This window comes from Mytilus galloprovincialis, chromosome 12, assembly GCF_965363235.1.
Source record: "Mytilus galloprovincialis chromosome 12, xbMytGall1.hap1.1, whole genome shotgun sequence".
NCBI lineage: Eukaryota > Metazoa > Mollusca > Bivalvia > Mytilida > Mytilidae > Mytilus > Mytilus galloprovincialis.
The window spans coordinates 35,603,807-35,625,807 of record NC_134849.1 but is presented as its reverse complement, the minus strand read 5'-3'; the positions used below and the strand labels follow the sequence as shown (position 1 = coordinate 35,625,807).

General features: G+C 31.7%; 1 protein-coding gene and 1 long non-coding RNA gene across 2 annotated transcripts; both read left to right on the top strand.

Moving 5' to 3' along the window:
- Positions 1-4,643: 4,643 nt before the first annotated feature.
- On the top strand, positions 4,644-10,468 carry LOC143055064 (perlucin-like protein). Its single transcript, XM_076228207.1, has 5 exons — positions 4,644-4,721; positions 6,176-6,270; positions 8,610-8,703; positions 8,883-9,093; positions 10,392-10,468. Exons 1-5 carry the CDS (start codon positions 4,688-4,690, stop codon positions 10,420-10,422), a joined length of 465 nt encoding a protein of 154 aa, XP_076084322.1. The 5' UTR covers positions 4,644-4,687; the 3' UTR covers positions 10,423-10,468.
- Positions 10,469-14,123: 3,655 nt separating this feature from the next.
- On the top strand, positions 14,124-17,189 carry LOC143055667 (uncharacterized). The gene is made up of 4 exons (XR_012972119.1): positions 14,124-14,403; positions 14,688-14,781; positions 15,985-16,195; positions 17,110-17,189. It is a non-coding gene; the product is annotated as an uncharacterized LOC143055667 (long non-coding RNA).
- Positions 17,190-22,001: the final 4,812 nt, after the last annotated feature.

Below are 22,001 nucleotides of genomic sequence, written 5' to 3'. Positions count from 1 at the left end.
TTTTATTTTCAGCCATTACTAAGCCAGGATATTCATTTTCAATATAGAGAAATGTGTCCCACAATCCCCACCATCAAACAGAAATCAAAGGGTTGCCACCATCTCCTAGCATAGAGGATCAATGCGCGTTTTTAAAGACATGCATACCGTTGTTGAGCATTGAATAAGTACAGCTGTATGCAAACTTTTAGTAAGCTTAACTTAAATACCATAATACCTGATTCTGCTGTGCTAAAAAAAGGACTTTCTCCATCAGTTGTTTGTACGTGAGTCGTACTTGATGCCATGTTCTTCTACAATAATAAAGCGCACCATGTAGCAGAAGAATAAATATATGTGTCTTAATTTAAATGTCGATAATTTTATTTGTATACACGAATTTGTCATCTATAGCTTTTGACAGTATTTGAGTTCAAATGTACTTTTTAGTTGAATATTCTTTAAAGCAGTAAAGTTGATGCCTAATTCAAATCATGAATTATAAACAGTGGTATACTACTCTTTCTTTAATTTACCGAAAATATGAAAAATAAATGATGCACATTTTGTTAAATTGTATGTCGCATTTCGGAACAAAAAAAGTTTGGTCACCATTTTTCATACTTTCGAATTAAAAAACAAAACTGACCTAAGTGACTCGTAATCGTATGAACCCATCCCTTCTATTATCAGAAAATTGTAAAACAAATTTTTAAGCTTAATATGATCTTAAAAAATGAGATATACATGAGGGACATTCAAATTCATACATCAACTATTAACTGACAACGCCATGGCTGAATAGAAAACGACAAATAGACAAACAATAGTATACAAAACATAACATAGAAAATAAAAACTTAGTAACATGAACCACACCAAACAGCTGTGGTGGTATCGGGTGCTCCCAAAGAATAATCAGATCCTGCTCCAGGCCTCTACAATAACTTTTTTTCAACTTGTCCAGTAGGACAAGTACATACCAAAACTTACTTGTCCGAATGAAATTGTAACTTGTCCAAAAAAATCTTAATAATAACCTTTTTTGCATTTCAAGTTGATTCAAGGAACAAAATGAATTTAAAAAAATTTGACAGAATTTGATTTATATCCTTTGAAATACTCTGCACATGAGGCACCATCTGATTGGCCTCTAATGAAAACTCATTGGATTTTTATCCTATTTTTTTAAAAGTTGAAAAAGTTTATTCAAATGCAATCAATAAAAATAATATGAGGTATTATTGTCAATGAAACAAAAGACCAAATGACACAGTAATTAACAACTATAGGTCACTGCATTGCAAGTATTGTTTTTTCTACATAAAGATCAAACATGATTTGATGATTTTTTTGGTAAATAATTTCCTCATTCTTATTTAAAAAATACATATGGACATTGGTATTAATTATTATAAAGCAACAAAATAAGTAGGAAAAGAGGTTCTGATTTGTCTTGGTCCAGAAATGTCTACTGCCTTGCCAAACTGTCTATAAGTCATGTCTATGAAATATGTCTCCTACGGTGCCCAACTGTCTATTAAACTTTGAGCCGAATCATTTCCGAGTTGGTGACGAACTGTCTTTTAATGTTACCTTATCTAAAAAGCACATGGTTGAATGGGATCGGTAAGACTGGTTTCCGAGAAAAGTGTGCTTTTTACCTGTTAAAAGTACTTGACAAAGAACCAGTTTTAAATTATCGATTGCAAGTCTGAGAGGTCTTGAGAAATAAAAAGTTTCAATTAGTTTTAGTTTAAAAAGGAAAGATGTCAAACAAATCTCCTTTTCTTGTTTTTTTGTAAATAATTATACTTTGTTCATCAAAGTTGGATTACATTTTTTTCTGCAGAATGATTCTACTTGTCCCATCGGACAAGCTTGGTATAGCTTTTACTTGTCCGACCTTTTTTACCTCTGGTACCGGACAATCGGACAAGCGTTATTGTCGAGGCCTGTGCTCCATGTGTGGCATCCATCGTGTTGCTTATATACGTACTAATCAGGTATATAGTCTAATTCGGTAGGGCACATTCGTGAATGTTTTTACAACTGCTGTAGAAATGATATATCTGCATCGAACATTTTCAATCTTATTCTTTACTTTCCTGAATCAGATTTACTGATTTATTGTTGCGTTAATTCGACTACATTTGACAAAATGTAATCATAATGATAAATTTCAAGATTGACCTCCCTATTGTCAAACCGTTCAACTGGGTCAGTTGCTAAATGTTTTAAGGACCAGATAGACTATAAAGAAAAGCCTGTTGCAACTACAGGATGAATTTGGAGTGAAACGGTTAATTAGTTGTAAATAAAAGAAGAGCTCTGTGGGCTTTATCTTAAAATATTCACTCTAACGAAAATTATTCCGCAGTCTTAGCTTGACATGTAAGGTATTTCAAACTACCTTTTCTTACCGTTTTATTCAACGAAAGTTTCCCTTCAAATTTAGCTTTCAGATCCCTCCTTTAATAAAAAAAACAAACAGTTTCATATGCTCTACTTACATGTACATTTACTGCTTTACATCAATGTACATGAATAGGAATTTCTGATCTTCTTATACTAGTGTCTCCCGTTTAAATAACTTCTCTAAAGAGCGTACAGACTATTTATATACACCTACAAGATATACAAATGTGTCGATAAACAATTCACGTGATCACGAATGAAGAACAATAAAATTCGGGCAATGTGATATGTAACACAGTCCGTCCACAGAGTCCAAACATAATCGTTCTTATTTTTCTCTTCAAACTAATCTTTTTATTCAAACATAAGAGAATATGAACAGCACGAATATAACAGAATATTTACCTTGTATGTTATTTTTTTTTTCAATCACATATAAAGTTTATTTTGTAATCAATAACTTCGGTAGCCAGTCCTTCAAATAAGGGGATGTTACTTAAAACTATTCTGCTTTTGCCATTTTGGTTTAAATATTATTTGTCATTGTACAGATAAATTTGTTCGTATAATCATATTTTGCAGACACTGTTCTTGAATGACTTTGATGGTAATTCTATTTTACAGATTGGTCTTTCTATTTCTAATTTTAGTACTTTTGTTTAATTTTGATGGGTTGCATACATTAAGACTAAGGTGTTGGCTACCATATGGCAATTATTAACCGTTTAAATATGTGACACCTTTGCGACACATGTTCGAATTCTCCATTAATTTATTCAATAAAAATCGTCGCGTAATCAATGGCGTTATTTACAGTTCATGTGTGTGATATGACAAACACGTTGGTCAAATTCACGAAGGATAGATTAAACTTTTAAACAGGTTTGGACATACTTCAGATGAAATCTTATGGGTAAGAGAAGGAGATGTGTAAATAAAAATGCATGAGTATGCATGTCCATGATGTTAAATCCAAGCAGACGAGTTAGAATACAAATGATGATAACACGAAATTGCTAGAAAGAAATCAAGGGAACAGGCACACAACAGCAAAAAATAACAGAATGAAATATACGGAGCAATATACAGGTCTTCACAATAAACAGGACTGTTTCATGTCAATGTTAAATTTCGCGTATGCTTTGCATTTATAATACAGACACTCTATACTGTTTCATACGGTTAGAGGTAAAAATGTACCTCATAATTATAGTCGATACGACATCATTTGAAATTGAACATAAAGCAGGAACAAACGTATCTTTATATTCAAGTTACCGAGTCTTAAGTTGACTTTGTAGTATTGTGCAGTAGTAATTATTCTTCGGTTTTATGTCGTTTTTTGCCAATTCTATTTTCAAATGAGGAGTTTACACTGTCCCTAAGATATCTTCCACTACTATGAAATGTTTATTTAAGATATTGTTGAGATATTTGACGAAATTGTTTTATTTAGTGACATAGTTTAAATATCCTACCTTCAAAATGTAATATTTTATGTCCTATATCTTGGTTAAATTATATATCTTATCACAATATACATGATATACTATAATATGTCTATTCAAACATAGGAATAAAGTAAGCATTGATCTTGTATTTGCTTAAGTGATTGCAGTATCAAATACATACAAGATCAAACACAACTAGATAGTATAGGATTGATGTTATAGATGAAAGGAAATTATCCTTAAGTATAACATGAATGTTTGACGCATCAAGTGTAAATATTTCCTGTCTGGATAAAAGACAGATAGCAACATTTTATATAACATTAACAATCAATAAATATCAATATTTATGAAAATCAATTACTTGCATGTGCTAAGATATCGATTCAGTTAATCATGATATCGTATTTACCAAACATTAAAAAAATCTAACGCTTTTATTTTTTAGAATGCTCATTGAAACCAAAATGATTTATACTTTAAGCAACTTTTCATAATTTTGAACTAGTCTCTTGTCTTTTAAAATTATAGATATTGACTTTAGCACGGAACACGAAGTGTAGTTGGAAGCTGGACACAGTAATTAAAGTATACTCATTCACTCAAAATAGAAAAGTGATAACAGTTAAAAGGATGTACTTATTTGTACAGTCTATTCCTATGTTTATACAGCAGTTGTCTAATTGGAGAATATATATATATATATATATATCTATCATAATAATGAATTTCACACAGATTGGTAATATATAGATAGAATATGTCAAAGATAGTGTCCTTATCTTTTATATGTATCGTCAGTATATTTAATCATAAGAACACAAAATTGCACTTACAGCATGGTTCATATCTGGTATTTTATTGCAGTTTTAGGTAACGTACATGTCATTAGAAATATAATTTGATGGTTGATGCTTATAAAAAAACTACAGAAACTAAATACATGTATGCATAACATTTGTTAGTCTTGTAAGTTTTTTAATTGTAGTTACTTGTGTTTAATTTGAAGTTTAGTATGACGTCCATTATCACTGAACTAGTATACATATTTGTTTAGGGCCAGCCGAAGGACGCCTCGGGGTGCGAGAGTTTCTCGCTTCATTGAAGACCCATTGGTCGCCTTCTGCTGTTTTCTGATCTATGGTCGGGGTGTTGTCGCGTTAACACATACCACATTTCCAATCTCAATTTTTAACATTAATGAGTAGCAGAATTATACGTAAAATAAAAAAAAGATATGACATAATTCCCAAAGAGACAAAATGACATAGAAATTAACAACTACATATATTATTAGTTACATAGTGTGCTAGTGACCTAATACGGTATATATGGGGTCAGTAAATTCCATATGGGGTGAGAGCGAATCCCATATGGAATTTACTGACCCCATATATACCGTATTAGGTCACTAGCACACTATGTAACGAATTTATCTTACCGACTATCTTAACGTGTGAAATTAAGACTAGTGATTCTCAAAATGAGCAAGTCTTCAATACTGTTAGCACTAAGAAAATACTTCCATTGATCCTACAAAAACAGATGCCAACAATAACGACTTGTAAGGTTTAAATGTGTTTTTATTTCAATCTTAATCGTCAATTTATTCGTCTGTTGGAACTTTAAAGATTTTTTCTCAGTACCGTTTTGTTTTTTATAAAGGGACATAACACCATTACTAACCGTGTATGAAATAAGCCCCGCCCCCTTCTTACCTAATAAGGAATATAAAGGGACGTAACTCCACTACTAACCGTGTATGAGATAAGCCCCGCATCCCTACTAACCTAATATCAAATATACACGGTTTGCACGCGGACGCTTTTAACCAATCATATTCCTGGAAATGTATAGGAGGTAAGATAAAGGTCCATACACGGTCGTATATACGAAAAACAAATATGGAAAGCAGTATCAAAAGATTACCACTGTTATAGAGGTTGCTGGTTTAGGACAAGCACATGTAGAATGGTGCCATATATTTCCCCTAACCTGGGAGAGTGTTGTATCCTTAATTAGCCAAGCGAGCATTAAATATTTAAGAGCAAAATCCAATCAGTTAAAACAACTCTTTTAGTTAGCTATTAAACTAGTTTCTACATAAGACAATGCCTGTACCAAGTCCGGAATATGACAGTTAACGTTGTTATCTATTCGTTTGATGTGTTTTAGCTTTTGATTTTGACATTCGATTAGGGACTATAAGGTTAGAATTTCCCTCGTAGTTCAGTATTTTTGTGATTTTACTTTTTTAACCGTTATCATTTTACAAATAGCATCATTCATATAATTATCATTGGACGCACCATACATGTTTTTTCTAGGATTTGTTCAGTCTGAGTGCCCACTAGGATGGCTACATTTTAAGGAAGGATGTTACCTCTTCAGCAAAGAACATTTATCTTGGTACACTGCACAGGTATCTTATTTAAACTTTAAAGCGGAAAGGAAGACTTGAACTTAATGTTTATTTATTCGTAATGTATAACCAAATTCCTACGTACCCTATAATCATATTACAACACTTTCAATGTCCCAATTTTTATTTCATATGTACGTCTTGCTTCTGGAGTCACACACCATTTAATGAATATGCTACATGCGTTAGCCATAACACGCTGAAATATTGTAACTGGTTTCCTATAGAAATTTAAGTGCAAATAAGAAGATTAAAAAACACATTACATGATAAACATGTGTTATATCTTCGTCGAACTTGTATGCACTTTTACCATGGGACTTTGAAATACAACATGCAACGAACAAACAGATAAAAACAGAACTATCAAGGTACACGGTAATAATCAATACTCAATGTAAACTCCAACTTTATTGAGCAGAGATACAAGAAGAACGTTGATGTGCATGTAAAAAAGTAAAATCACCAAATACCGAACTTTGAGGAATATTCAAAACGAAAAGTCCCTAAACAAAGTGAAAAATCGAATGATGATACATCAAACGCAAGGACAACAACTGACATATTTCTGACTTGGTTCAGGCATTTCAAAATGTAGAAAATGGTGGATTGAACCTAGTTTTATATCACCAAACCTCTCACTTATATGATAGTCGCATCAAATTCCAGTCAGTGTTTAGTCATTGTTTAAAGTAACCAGTGTAAGTCAGTGCTAAAAGTCACCAATAAAACACACCATTGAAGAACATGTATGTATCTACAACTAAACTACCAACTGAGTGTAGTAGTATAATCATTCAGATCAAGCCTTGTCGTATGGTGTTTGTTCTCTTGTGTGTCTTAATAAATTATATACACACTAATATCTTGTAAAAAAAAAACAAATAATACAAACATGAATATACCGTGTAAATCCGCTGCACCTGTCCTAAGTCAAGAATCTGATGTTCAGTAGTTGTCGTTTGTTGGTGTGTTTCTCGTTTTTGTTTAAATAGATTAGACCGTTGGTTTGTTCGATACGACCCAGGGCTCTGTGTTGAAGACCGTACTTTGACCTACAGTGGTCCACTTTTATAAATTATGACTTAGATGGAGAGTTTTCTCCTTGACTCTTAAACCACATCTTCTAAGTTCTATATATAGAGCATGTAATCGATAAAAATTTGGATACGGTAATTATACTAGTAGCTTCATGTGCCAAATGCCTACACTTTGGTATAGTACTTAAGCTTCATGTTACATGCATGTATTAAACACAATTAAACAGTATTTCATTTCAAAATTGCAGATGCTACGTGCGCGGAACATGCTTAATCTGATTTAACTCAACACCAGTTGAAAAACACCTTCCGCTTACAGGACTGAACAGATTAAAATTGTTTAACCATGAACGCTTACTAAATGTGTTTTCGTGCATGTCATAGATTGAAGTAAATAATAAAATAACATTCGTTTGATCAATTCTTTCAAAGTTAGATAGTCTACAGATAACCACTAATTGTTAAAATGAAAACATGTTTGGGTATTCTAAAATATTAGACGGCATGAATCGACACATGTCTTTTGAATAATTTGTTATTTGAATTCAATACATTTTGTATTAGATGATCCTAAGATTTTCAATATTTGTAAGGTTTGTTGTTCAATAGTTACATTAATCTTACACATTCATAGCTTATAAACAAATAAACTCATCATAGATACCAGGATTTAAATTTTATATATACACAATTCGCGCGTTTCGTCTACAAAAGACTCATCAGTGAGGCTCGAATCTATCAAAAAATGTTAAAAAGGCCAAATAAAGTACAAAGTTAAAAAGCATTGAGGATCAAAAATTCCTAAAAGTTTTGCCAAATGTGTTTAATCAGTCTTCTTTTCTTTGAAATTTGAATGTCATGGAACCGAAATTTTCTCGTATGAAGACATATTACAGAATAAGTACATACGCATAACATTCTGTTTTCATTTGAAGATATGAAAACAATAATAATTATAACGTGTTTCATGTGGTTAAACGTATCATTTGTACATGAATAAATACCCCAAAAAATCGACAAGAGACCAGCAGTTTCCTTTTAAATCCCGCTTAAAAAACAAAACAAAAAGGAAGACACAAACACCTTATTTTATAGAACATATACTTGTTCAAAAATTATTAATCAAGACCTCATTGTGATAAACTGGCGGTACATATAGGTAGCCGTTTCTATTTTTTTTTATCAGAAAAACTGTCAAGGGTAAAGTCACAACTAATACATCATCATGACATTTACCACAGTCCACATCTCCATTTTTTTTTATCAATTGTTGATATAAGTTGCTTTTATGTATTGCAGAGTTCGTGTCGAGCACATAATGCGAGACTTGCTGAGGTTGAAACAAAAGATTTATCTGATTATCTGATATCTGTAGCAAAATTATTAGATAAAAGTATGTATTCGTTTAGATGATTTCAATTGATTAAGATTTTTGAAAATATTAAACTAAGAATGTCGCTTTATGTTCAACATTCAAAGGTGAAATATCTTTGTTCAAATACACTCATTATAGATGCCTTGAGATATTTTCATACTTCTATATCACATGATCTTTTTAATAATTCTGTCTAGGTGTTGACTACTGGCTTGGTGGACGGGACGATGCTATTGATGGGACCTGGTTTTGGTCTTCTTCAGACCGAGTATTTACATACTCTGAATGGGGACCAGGAGAACCAAATGGCTACAGATACGAAAACTGCGTTGATATGTTTGTCGGTCATCAATGGAAATGGAACGACGCAAATTGTAGTTCTTCTCAGTATTACATTTGCGAAAAAAAGTGAGTTGGTCATTTCCATCTACAAGTTGGATATGAAATTACATTTTTGTTTATAGCTGGTCTATGATCATAGTTTACACTACTACATGTTTATCTATTTATCTATTTTTTAACGTTGCTTTTTTTCATTCTTTTTTTAATTTGCTTTCGAAATTCTGATTTTTTGCATTATAGGTTGCATTTCTGTAAATATTGACAATGCTATTTCCCATAGGAACTCCTTTTACGGCTAAAACTGTACCACTTTCACTATGAAGTTTTAAAAAAAATCTTATCCTAGAATTGAAAGTTCATATGCACCACAATTTTTTTCAAAGGTCAAAATATAGGGTGTGTGGCATATTTTCAACGTTTATATGCCCTGAACTTCTCAGAGTTTAAACTATCACTAATTTTCTTAAACACCCCTACCTCGAATGAAAGGTTACTACAGATTTTAATGTAAACAATATGCACATGCATATTTACTGATAACATTCCCAAGTTATGTCTCTGTGAGATGGAACACAGAGAGCATAACTGGGAACCAGTACGTAAACAACATTAATTTTCTATTAATATTTAAGATCTCCCAAAGGAGGCGTGTTTTGAGAAACAGCTGTATTTACAAAGTGCAACCTATAACAGGAATGTATTACTACATGTAGCACAGTGATTGATTTATGTATACACTTATTGTCATGTTCTATTCATTCGATTTTAACACCTACATACAAATGTACATATTTCTGTCCACCAAGTGACACAGTATCATTTTGTTTAAATATACATATATTGGTATTGCTTTTGTGTGTCAATTACAACGACGTTAAAATAAGTCTAAGAAAAATGAAGGCTTCCTGTTCATGAAATATAAATGTGTCACAAAATGGTTTCAAAACAGAGAGTTCAGAGAAAATTTTATTCTTGTCGAAATGTCGACAAATACAGACGCGAGCATACGACTTCAACACTGCCGATAATTATACAATATGCACATGTATAGCTTTCTTATTTATTCTGGCGACATTCATCTGTTAAGGAGTATTAACTCCATTATAAATTCAAATACTGAGAAATTAATGCAATCTGAACAAAAAATCAAATGTTCAACCGTACCAACTAATAGAACAAATGAAAACAACTGTCCTATGTATGCTTACCCTGATTACTTGCAGTTTAAGTCAACAATCGTTTTCTTTTTATAAAAGACTATATGTTATTATATGACGCTCATTTTGGTATATTAAATGTGGTCTCACAAAATTAAAATTATTACATGTGCTTCATTATTAAAATAAAATGAATATTTTTTTTAGATACCCTGTCTCAGACCAAATAATTGGCTAGTTTATCTTGCATTGAAATGGGGAAAAAATAAACAGGACATATTCGGTGCATAGAAGTTTTATTCTATTATAAGCTTTTTCTCGACCACTGACAGCCAAATATAAATATACTCCACATTTTTTTGTGTACTGTTGGCTTTGTCAGAGGAAGCCGAAAAATAATTTAAACTGAAGAAAGCTGAAAGGTTATGCATGTGTGTCGACCTGTAATCTGTGGTTAGGTTTTTGATGTGAATACAAAACTTTTATTTTATAAATGTGCATTCTCAATTAAAAAAATAAAGAAAAGGAGTGTATGATAGCCACTTAGAAAACTCTCCACCAAAGACCTAATAACATAATGTTACAACAACAGACCAAGCCTCGAGGTGAATTAAGTAAATATGTAGTAAACATGGTAAATAAAGGCAACAGTAGTATACCGTTGTTCAAACTCATAAATCCATGGACAAAAAACAAATTCGGGGTAACAAACTAAAACTGAGGAAAACGTATTAAATATAAGAGGAGAACAACGACACAACACTACAATGTAACACACACAGAAACGGACCAAGCATCAGAAAAAATCCCCCGAGAATAACAAATATAACATCAAAACCAAACACGTGAATTTGGGATAGACAAGTACCGTGACACGTCTTATCGCAAAACAGCAAACAAACAATATATTATAATTGCAAATGTCAATTTTTACTGTTGTCCTTGTCAGAGGAAGCCGAAAAAATAATTTAAACTGAAGAAAGCTGCAAGGTTATGCATGTGTGTCGAACTGTAACTTGTCGTCAGGTTTTTAATGTGATTACAAAGCTTGTAAATTTATAAATGTGGATTTTAAATAAAAATAAAAAAGGAGTATTTGATAGCCACTCTGCACTAGAGACATAATAACCTGCATGTAACAGCAATATATCAATGTATGTTATACAACAATGGGCAAGACTCATAATATATATAAAAATAAGATACGATACGATAGCCATAGAGACAACTCTTCACAAGACCAAATAACACAAAAATGAACTATAGGCCACAGTACGGCGGAACGTATGTAAAAATGTAACAATAATGAACAGAAAACAGCCGTCAGGAATCGGTTATCCATTGAATTGAATAAATATAATACATCGATCGACGGCTCACAGTCTTGTACATATATTGTGCCAATCATTGAGCTTACTGATATCGCTCAATTGTACAGTAAACGTCTTTAGCAACTCGACGGTGTCTTGGAAGGAATCATTTATGCAACGCTTCTTAAAAAAATTGGAAACTATCTGCTATAGAAGATATACAGCATCCACACATGAAAGGTAGCGTCGTTCTCATGATTGTAAACAAATACATAAGTACGTTCTGAAATATGTCATGGCTTATTGTCATGACGATAAAAGCTTCATCCTAGCCAAAGCTGCCAGAAAAGTTTGAAGATATATACTTGATAGTAAGAATAAATTTACAGGCGATTCAAGATTTGAAATTGTTGATGAATGGAATAGAGTTCCTCAACTGAAGTTCAAAAGGTTTGTACAGAGTATGAGACGCCGTTTTATGTAGCTGTACCGGAAAAGAGGTTGTTACACATGCTATTGATTCGAATATTGACATCGAATTGGCCGAACATACTACAGATTATTTGTAGAAAATTTAAATGATATTTGATGAGTAATTATTGTAATAAAATAAAATCACAGTCCGTTTCTATTTTTTTAAATTTACACTATTTCTATGAACACAAAATTTTAATGCATATTACCTTCATCAGTGACTAAAATTAAATTTGTGGTTTGTTTATCGTATACCTTAGCAAAATTGCTACACAAATGATTTCTCTTTTCCGAGAAACAAATTTATTTTTTAAAACGGAAAAAAACTTCGATGCAATAACAATAGGCGGTGCTTAACTTTTGGCGGACTGTATAGTTAGGCTAATTTAAATCTTATCAGCAAGTTAAATGGAACAAGGTTAGATAAATTGTTAACAATGAGTGCATGTGATCTTATTACTGGCATTTTAGTTTGCATTGCATCTTTTGGTAAGTTAACAATTGATTATACAGTATACTTTTTAAGAGGATCTCATAAGCATAAAACAAGCTATTCGTTAATGTGATTCCATATGACTTTGTGTAGTATGTGCTTTATACAAACAGTTTAAATTCTAAATTAAATGTACCTTGTGGGCTATATTTGTTTTCGCGTTTTTGGTTGTCACATTTAGATAACGATATGTTAAATGCAAAGTAAAATAAATGTTCAACACTTCGATACGTTTATTTGACATATGATATAAATATAGGAAGATTTGGTATGAGTACGTACCAATGTATACAAGTAAATAATTATAGGTCAATGCACGGTCGTCAGCATGGAGCCTTGATTACAACGACCAGCAAGCTACAAAGGGCGGAACACATTTCTAGTGTAAAACCATCATTGACCATTCAAACGTGAAAACCAGCGGTCTAATCCAAATGAATAACGAAAAATATATCTATTTATATTACGGATAACTTATGTGTCGAGGTTTGTGATAGGATAACAAAAAAGAGATGTGAGTATACGTTTATAAACTGCCGAAATTTATTGTTTAAAGTTTAAGAAATTATTACAAACACGATAAAAAAAATGTTCACGGTAATTACAAAATCCTTAGCGTATGTGCAACCGATGATATTGAACAGGTTGAGTTTGCCATTAATATGTATGTGTTGTAAAAACGAAGACACTAACAAACAAAGCTCTGTGTTGAAGACCATGCTTTGACCAATAATGGTTTTCTTTTATAAACCGTGCCTTGAATGGAAAGTTGTCTGATTGGCATTTATACTACTTTTTCTGATATAATCTATAAGCTTTATTGAAAATATTTTCCTAACGGAAAAAAAGTTTGTTAAGGGGGCTCATGGGTATAAATCATTTTTTTTCTGATATAGGATTTCCCTATATTTTTTTTTATAAATGAACTTTATCATATACTTAAAAGAAAAATGAAATGAAAAAAATTGGGTCACCGTTCACTTAAGCTCACAATCTGCCTCCGGAAGAAGCAAACATTTTTGTTAATATCCTTTTTTCCTGTTGAACTAATAGGATAAATAGAGGTCATATCGAAATAAAAAAACCTAATTACAGAAAACACTTAAAATTTACAATTATTTAGTTTATGTACAGCCTATTTGAAAACAATAATAAAAAATATATGTCACCGATGAGTTAAAAAAGATATTTCAAATTTAATGCCAAAAAATGACATTTTTGCACCAAAGGGAGATAATTTGGAGCTTTTTCAATGATATAAACATTTTAAAAGTCATCTGGGGTCAAGCCGAATCGAGTTTTTGGGTTGATTTTTGTACCATATCATAAAGTAATAACTAATAGTGTAAAAAATAAAATTTGTAATGAAAAAATAAAGGTTTAATTTTTTGCTGAAATTTTTGTACCCACGAGCCACCTTAAGTTAAATTGGTGCATTTTATTTGATTTTTGAATTATTAAGAAAAAAGAAACTATGCACTTGTAATGAAAATATATGCTGCATTGTGAATGGCTAACAAATACTTGCAATGGGAAAATCATTGAGACAGGGGTTGTCCGTAGTATATGTGTTAATAGGTCTCAGACAGGGAATATGCTGTAACATTCCCGGCTTAGGGCTTATATACCTTGTCTGAGATCTGAAAAACATAGAATTTTTGACATATAAACGGATAATATATATTTGATGTTAAGGTATCAAATTGATGTACATTGTCGCACAATATGTAGTTAAATATGGCTGAAAACAGTTTTGAATGCACTTGAGATAAATGTCACTACTAGAGTTAAGTAATAGGTTTCAGTAAAAAGAACCCATGGCATATCAATTCTTTTTGATTGCATAGGGGCTGTCAATTGTGAGTGTCCATCAGGCTGGACTCATCATGAAGAATCGTGCTACCTGTTTAGTTCCGAGAATTTAAATTGGTATCTCGCACAGGTATGTGATTAACTTGCACAATACATAACTTTGAATTAGAAGAAGTGATTGGCTGTCATTTGTACTCCTATTGATTCAATAAAGAGGTAACTAAGAATCAGAAAGTATAAATACCTGTTGTTTTCGAATTGGTTAAACGGTGTCAAACTCTATATTAGTTATTGTTTTATATGTATCTATTTAAGGATCGATACAGACCAATTATGTATACATATACATATATACCACTTAACCGCTCAAAACCTCAAGTGTATAACTAATCAATAAGTATTTTCTTTCAATAGGGTTCCTGTAGAGGACATGATGCAAGACTTGCTGAAGTCACATCAAAAGCGCAGTCAGATTTTCTTATAGATGTGGCAATACGTTCTAATAAAAGTACGTGTTTTATGATAAACTACATTTACCAAATAAAGTAATAAATATGTAACTCGTATCAATGTACGTTATACAAAATACATATGTACACACGTAATATTATAAATTTTGTGGATTAATTTTTGTTCCTGGATGCCAGTTTTCGTGGATTGAGAAAAATAACATTTTCGTGAATATTTTACATGTTTGAAGACTGGTTTTGCAAAAGTCTGATTAACAGCTAAAATAGAGTTCATGTTTCCCTAAAAATAAAAATTCATGGTTTACATTTTCCCGCGAAATCCGGGTGTGGGATTTTCTCGCCGAGTTGAAGACCCATTGGTGACCTTCTGTTCTTTGGTCGGGTTGTTGTCTCCTTTACATACCCTTTATATCCAGTGTCAACTTTATAATGTCAGTATCAGCTTACATAATTCATCCCATATTATGTCATATTAACAATAAAAAAAACGTTTTATTGATTAGTACACGAATGTGTTCATATCAAGTCGATGTTCATCCTAGGTAATAATATTAGTTGAAGAGCCGAATGCTATTAGGACGATATCTATAGATGCTTATGAAGACATCTAATTAAAAACTGTCAGGTCCGTGTATATTTCTTCTTCTAAAAAGCATCATCTCATTGGAATGTTCTACTTAAAACATTATCAATTAAGTATACCATAAAGAAAATACGTTACCAGGCCTGCGTAATACATGTAATATAAATAATATTGCATATCAACCACAGTGATTAATATAACATGTCTACCACCATAAAATAGTTTGTCTATCAACAATGTTGCACCCTTGATAACAGTGGATATTTTGGAAAAGAAAAAGTCAATTTGTTTAGTGATATCATTTAAGAACATATACCATGCATACATTGTGATTTTGCAATCAACACCAGACACTATCGACAATTACAAGATACACAAACAACCATGAATAAAAACAATACACAATATATCATAAACTTTTCCTTACACATTCGAAGAATTACACTTTACATAATATATCATAGTTCAATAGGTTCTATGTTGATGTTTATACTATTTACAATTGTTAATGTTTGGTCAGTTATAAATTATTCATCATACTGCTTCATTTATAATTTATTTTGAAAAGGGCAATTACAAGAACGGACCATTTAAATTGTTGTATCGGATATTTCTGTATGATTTATCGCTATAGCTTTTTTACTTTTCATTATTGTAGCCGATAATTATTGGCTTGGTGGACGTGATGATGTGAAGGAAGGGAGCTGGGTTTGGTCTTTAACTGATATTGCTTTCAATTACACAGCATGGGGTCCAGGTGAGCCCAATGGTCAATCAAAACAAAACTGTCTGGACATGTACCACCGTTGGCAATACAGATGGGATGACAACGACTGCATGGTTTCTCATCCGTTTGTATGTGAAAAAATGTAAGAATACAATATACATGTATACTATACATGTGTGCATCAAACTGTTCGAATGTTGTCACTTAACGTGGATTTATCACCACATGTAGGTATATATGTAAGATCGTTCATTGGTAAAGGCCTTAAATTTTTCTATTAATTGTGGCTTGGTCTATATTCCATTTATTAATTGTACTACATCTCCTAATGTTTATATGTAAGTCCCGTACAACCGTTCGTTTTATAGAATAGCTGTCGTTGTTTCGTCACATAGGTGACAACATTCGCAAATTTTGAGGCACACATGTATAGTATAGACATTATTAACTTAGCATTACAATATAGTCAGTGTTTGTGACTTTTTATCGCTTAAGGCATAATACGGTCTTTGTAAACTGAGTTTGAATAGTCCACGATACTCGATATTAATGATTTTGGATATGAACATTGGCGATATCTCTTGTCGTGTAATGTGTTAATATATTAGTCTTGCCATAATTCCTTCAAAAGTATGCTTTCGTTATGATATATTTGACGTGTGTTGTCCTCGAACATACAGTATTTTGTGCTATTATTGTACATTTTATGTTAACACATTATATTACTTTCCAATTATGTATTTGTTATACATTATGGTCACAATTCACTTTGTGTTAAGGTAGCAGCAGTCTTTTATTTAATGATGATTTTAATGATAGTATATCATCATTTCAAAACACAATAGGATACCATTAGCTCAGGATTTGATCAATTTACAAAAAAAAATTCCAGTGAAAATATTTTAACATCGATTAAGAAATGCTGTTACTTTTGAAATAAAACATATCAAATATGTTGTAACTTAAACTTATCTATTATATTTTAAGATTTACTTTTATACATTATTGCAAAATTAATTTTAATATCTTATAAATAAATCATTTTCTGTTTTTTAGATATCATGAAACTGACGAAATCATCGGATAAAAGATCGTACTGATAATAAAATTCCTAAATAAATGAAAACAGTACAGTATTTTACCATCCTCCACTACACTACATCACAAGGGGATTACAGAAAATGTTTCACAACATATTTTTTCTAGACTGAATTTTGTCAATTAAATATCAAAAGTACTATTATATTTGTAAATCAAATACATGTTCTCTGAATTATGAAAAAACAGAAATAATAAATCAACCTCCTTAGAATCTTTATAATTCTGCATTCTAAGAGCATACATGTTTGATGTACAATAATATTCAACAGTTCTGTCACTTTAATTCTGAAACATGACTAAATGTACGACTACCGAGCGAGGGTTAGTGGCATACAAATGTTTTTAAAAAGCGTTCTCCTTTTCTCTGCAGATATATTAAGTGTTAACTTGTTATGTGAAAACATCCTTTAGTAATGTGGTCCTTATCTATTTCTCATTTATCCATTAGAGGGCTTTTATAGTTTTCAAATTGTTTATTACGTAGATATAGAAATTTTTCAACAATATTTTCTAACTTACTTTGTCTTAGGCGAATTAACTGGTCTATGCTGACCAGAATATTAATCTAACACTGGGCACGATGCTGTATATCAAAAACAAGCACAAAAACAAAACTACTGTTTGCCACATCCTAAGGCGTTTTGTACAAGTTCTCTTGAAAATGATTGTATTCATTAAAATGTTCTCTTTCATCAGTTTATGTAGGGAACGTCTTTTGCATATGCAAGAGAAAACCTGTCTTTCATTCTGTCTCGTACACTTTTATTGAGATCAACCATACATATAGTACCAAAATAGTTTCTACCTGTATGCAGCGATGACTCAATATTGAATTCCAAATCACCATGGTAGACAGTATTGAACAATAGCATGTGATGAATTCATAACTATGGTTCATTATGTCACTGAGTTTGGTTTGAGAGGGACGTTTGAAACACCCGTTGTCTGTTTAAACCAGATATACACGAAGTGAAGTTATGCATCGCTAGCTCTCGTCTGCTATTAAGTTATATTGAACTTTCAATTTGGTAGTTTTAGTATAATTCATAAATATCTGATAAAATCTTAGAATTTTCTATTTTTGTCTTTTATTATTTCCTTATGTTGGTGTTGTTGTTGTGGTAAAGAAAGCAAACGTTGTGGTCAAACGGGGAGTTCTGCACATGTATTTTAAACAATATATTTGACACTTTTCAAAAGAGATATAAATCCACTTTTTTGTTTATCCGACCTTATTATTGAATCTATTCATTTTCAAAAGTTACATGTACCACAACTCTATAAGTTGAGTTATTTCGCGTATACATGGTATATATATTATTGGCATATTAAGAAAAAAGTACAATCTATATATAAAAAAAACGACAACTGAACGAGAAACATCTATTAACAACACTAACAAACGACACCCATGGAACAACAGGCTATGGCTTAGGTCATATGCATAAAAATGCAGCGGGTGTAAACGTTTAAACAGTCGCCAACCTTCACCTTAACATGACGTAGAAGTAACACATTACAATATATAATAGCCACACTAGAACATTTCAATTTAATTGGCTTAAACTCAATCTATAAACATAAAATTAACGTGTATGCGGTTTTATACACAAACAAAAGATTTCCTGAAAAGTTTCGGGGTAAAACATATGCCAAATAAGTGAAATGAATTATAAATTAAGGAGACGCAATGGATATATACGACATATGATGAACACACGGTGCAATAATCTTTTTAATACGCTTTGTGTTAATGATGTTTCATTCTTTCTTAACGATTAATATGGTTTTTGTTTTGTTTTTATTGGGGGAATGTGTATGTACCCGTTCACGATTACTCGTTTTGCTAGAAATATTTAAATTTGTATCCATCCGATGAGTTAAACCTTTTACAACTTATTTGTATAGTTTGTTCTTATGTGTAACTGTTGCAGCACTGTCCCGGGTTAGGGAAGTATAGAGCGGTCAGAAACATGATGAACCCGCTATATTATTTATATTCCTACCTCAAGTCAGGATTCTGAAGTTCTTTGGTTGTTGTTGGTTTATGTTTGTTCATGTTTGTCATAATTGTTTTTTCTAAAACTGTTTTGTTAAAAACTAGGTCGTTTGTTTCCTCAATTGAATTGTATCGCATTTGAAATGCGGGACCTTTTAACGCCATGTTCGTTGTTAAAGGTAAACGGTTTCCAACAAATGCTTACACTTTGATGGATAATTTTCTAATTGGCAATCATACCACATCTCCATTTTTTAATCATGTCCCAAACAATATCATGAATATGATAATGATGTCAAAATGAACATGTTAAAAGTCCTTTTAAATTCCAAATTCCAAATAATTTAAATGAAAGGGAGACAGAATTAATACAAATTATTCATCCTCTCCTATCAGGCAGCCTTATGGTATTAATATAAAAGCACCAAAAAATATCGCTTTCGAACTGCATACTGTAATCTACCAAACAACACCTTATCAAGAAAAAACATATAGCAAGTTATCTAAACATCTTTTTGCAGTTCCCCATACCATTGTTAAAACAGAAAATATGGCTTTCAAATATATCATGAAGTTGTGTATATAAAATCAATGCCAATAAGATGTGGATTGTAAATATTATAAGATATTTAATGTTGGGTGCAGATCTAGTATTACATGTAACCGAGCGGAAAAAGTTAACGCGTCGTTTACTAGCGTGTACTTCATGTAAACGCCGTTTTAAATTTACGTTTACTTCAACATTTCAGTTAATGCGAAAGTTGCACGTCTTTGTAGTAAACACGCGTTAACGCAGATTTTCATCGTATCCTGGATACACCGATCTACCATTTAACATGGTAAGGTACATCAAAATTACCTACTATCCATTTTCGATTGACATCATGACGATTAAAGTTAATGATACTCCACCTCTTTAATCAGTTGAAAACTAATCAAAGAAGACAAGTTCAAAATGGATATGTATCCTTGAACTGTAAAACAAACAAGTCTTTCAATTTACATATGTGAGAGAATAAGAAGATCAGATATTTCCATTTTGAGTATTGGTAGATCAAGTAACATCATTGCACGATCCAGAGACTTGATCAGTGGAGTTATGTTAAACGATTATAGCAACTAAGAAACACATTATAAAATATGACAAGAATTTTAAGATTTAGTATTGTGCCATAATTGTTGACCATTGCAGAGTACATGAGTTTACAATCAAGGTTCAGTGAAGTTCTGTAACTGTCATTTTAATTATGTTTGTCTAATTTGCGGTGAGGACTGTGATATTTAGCGAAGTATGTATACAGAAGAAACACACTATAATCCCTTCAAACAAAAACGAACACAATATTCAATTCACTTATAACCTTGCATATGCATTGTACATAGAAAATGGCGATACTCAGCCAAAATGATTATATAGTAGGTACATGTATTTTACCCGTTGTATCTTGAAGATAAACAACTGACAAATCGTCCTGAAAAGTTGCTTTACAAACATTGAACTCCACACAAAGATCTATATATTAAACATGAATATTTAGTTATTCAATAGCGTTTAGATAGATTAATAATTTTACGCCACTCTCAGCAATTCAGGTTCTAGCATATGACTGGCAAAATTTTAAAAGATAACCAACCTTCGAAGAAAAAAATATAGTAATTGAAAATCGGAGGCAACCACACCGGCTGTTGGCGAAGTTTGAACTCGCAACTTCAATGCTAGAGGGCTAAATGATAATGGAGATGAACTCTGACTTCGATCTACAAAGAAAAGTTTACCTTAGTAAACCAGGTGAACTTATTACAATATTGAGCAACCTCTTTTAAAAATTCAAAGACTTAAAAAGCTAACGCACATGTGCTTCAAAAATAATACTTGAAATAGTTGAATGTTCGTTCTCAACTAGACGAACTGCAAGAGTGAATTTTCATATATTTTTTTTTTTTATAAATTATTGTATTATCGAAGTTTTTTTCCATACAAATGCTATCTGCTCTCCTATGATTGTTTCTAGATCTAAACTGCTGAACTGAAAATGCTTCTTCATAGGAAGTTAACATTTCTGAATTAGCTTTAAAGTTTAGCAATACATTCATCAAATCGAGCTTACTTTATATGAATTTTTAGTAAAAGTGGTTATATCTTTTAACGACTACTCGTTTTTTTGGTGAAAAAAAACCAAAACATTTCTCCCGGTATTTTATGTGCTATACATTAAAGTGTTATATCAACAACAAAAGTTTATATTTATATTTTTTTACATTGATCTTTTTTTTAACAACCTTGACTCATTGGTGGCCTTCGGCTGTTGTCTGCTCTATGGTCGGGTTGTTGTCGCTTTGACACATTCCCCATTTCCCTTCCCAATTTTATTGACTGGCAATTATTAAGACCTCGCACGGTCGGCTTAAACTGACGAGCTCAGTTCCAAAAGTGTCGTTATGGAAAACCAATAAATTGTCGGAATAATTATGACAATAAAATTTTATAAACTAATGAAATTCAGTGAACTTTTAACTTAATTGATTTATAGCATTCAAAATACATCTATTTGTTTATTGTGTTACCATCGCTCCTTTTAATGAACAAAATTGCTGCGGTTTTTAGTTTATTTTTCAGATTTCATTGTGAACAGATCCAAATCTATTGAATGTTCAAATTAGATTGTCATGTATATCATCAAAAATGTCAGACGTTTAAACAATCATTGGCAGATTCAATGAAACCTGAATATTTTGGAATTTGCAGGAATTATTAAAAAAAATTGTGTCTATCATTATGGCATTCCATTCAGTATGGAAAGTGCGTTTGATGTCATCATCAACATGATTCAACTGGTTGTGATGTATT

What these genes read in the sequence shown, in the direction of transcription:
- LOC143055064 (XM_076228207.1), top strand. Translation starts at nt 4,688, where the DNA reads ATGGTTCATATCTGGTATTTTATTGCAGTTTTAG. An exon ending in GTATTTTATTGCAGTTTTAG is followed by an intron (nt 4,722 to 6,175) that starts GTAACGTACATG and finishes TGTTTTTTCTAG; the next exon opens with GATTTGTTCAGTCTGAGTGC. An exon ending in TATCTTGGTACACTGCACAG is followed by an intron (nt 6,271 to 8,609) that starts GTATCTTATTTA and finishes TATGTATTGCAG; the next exon opens with AGTTCGTGTCGAGCACATAA.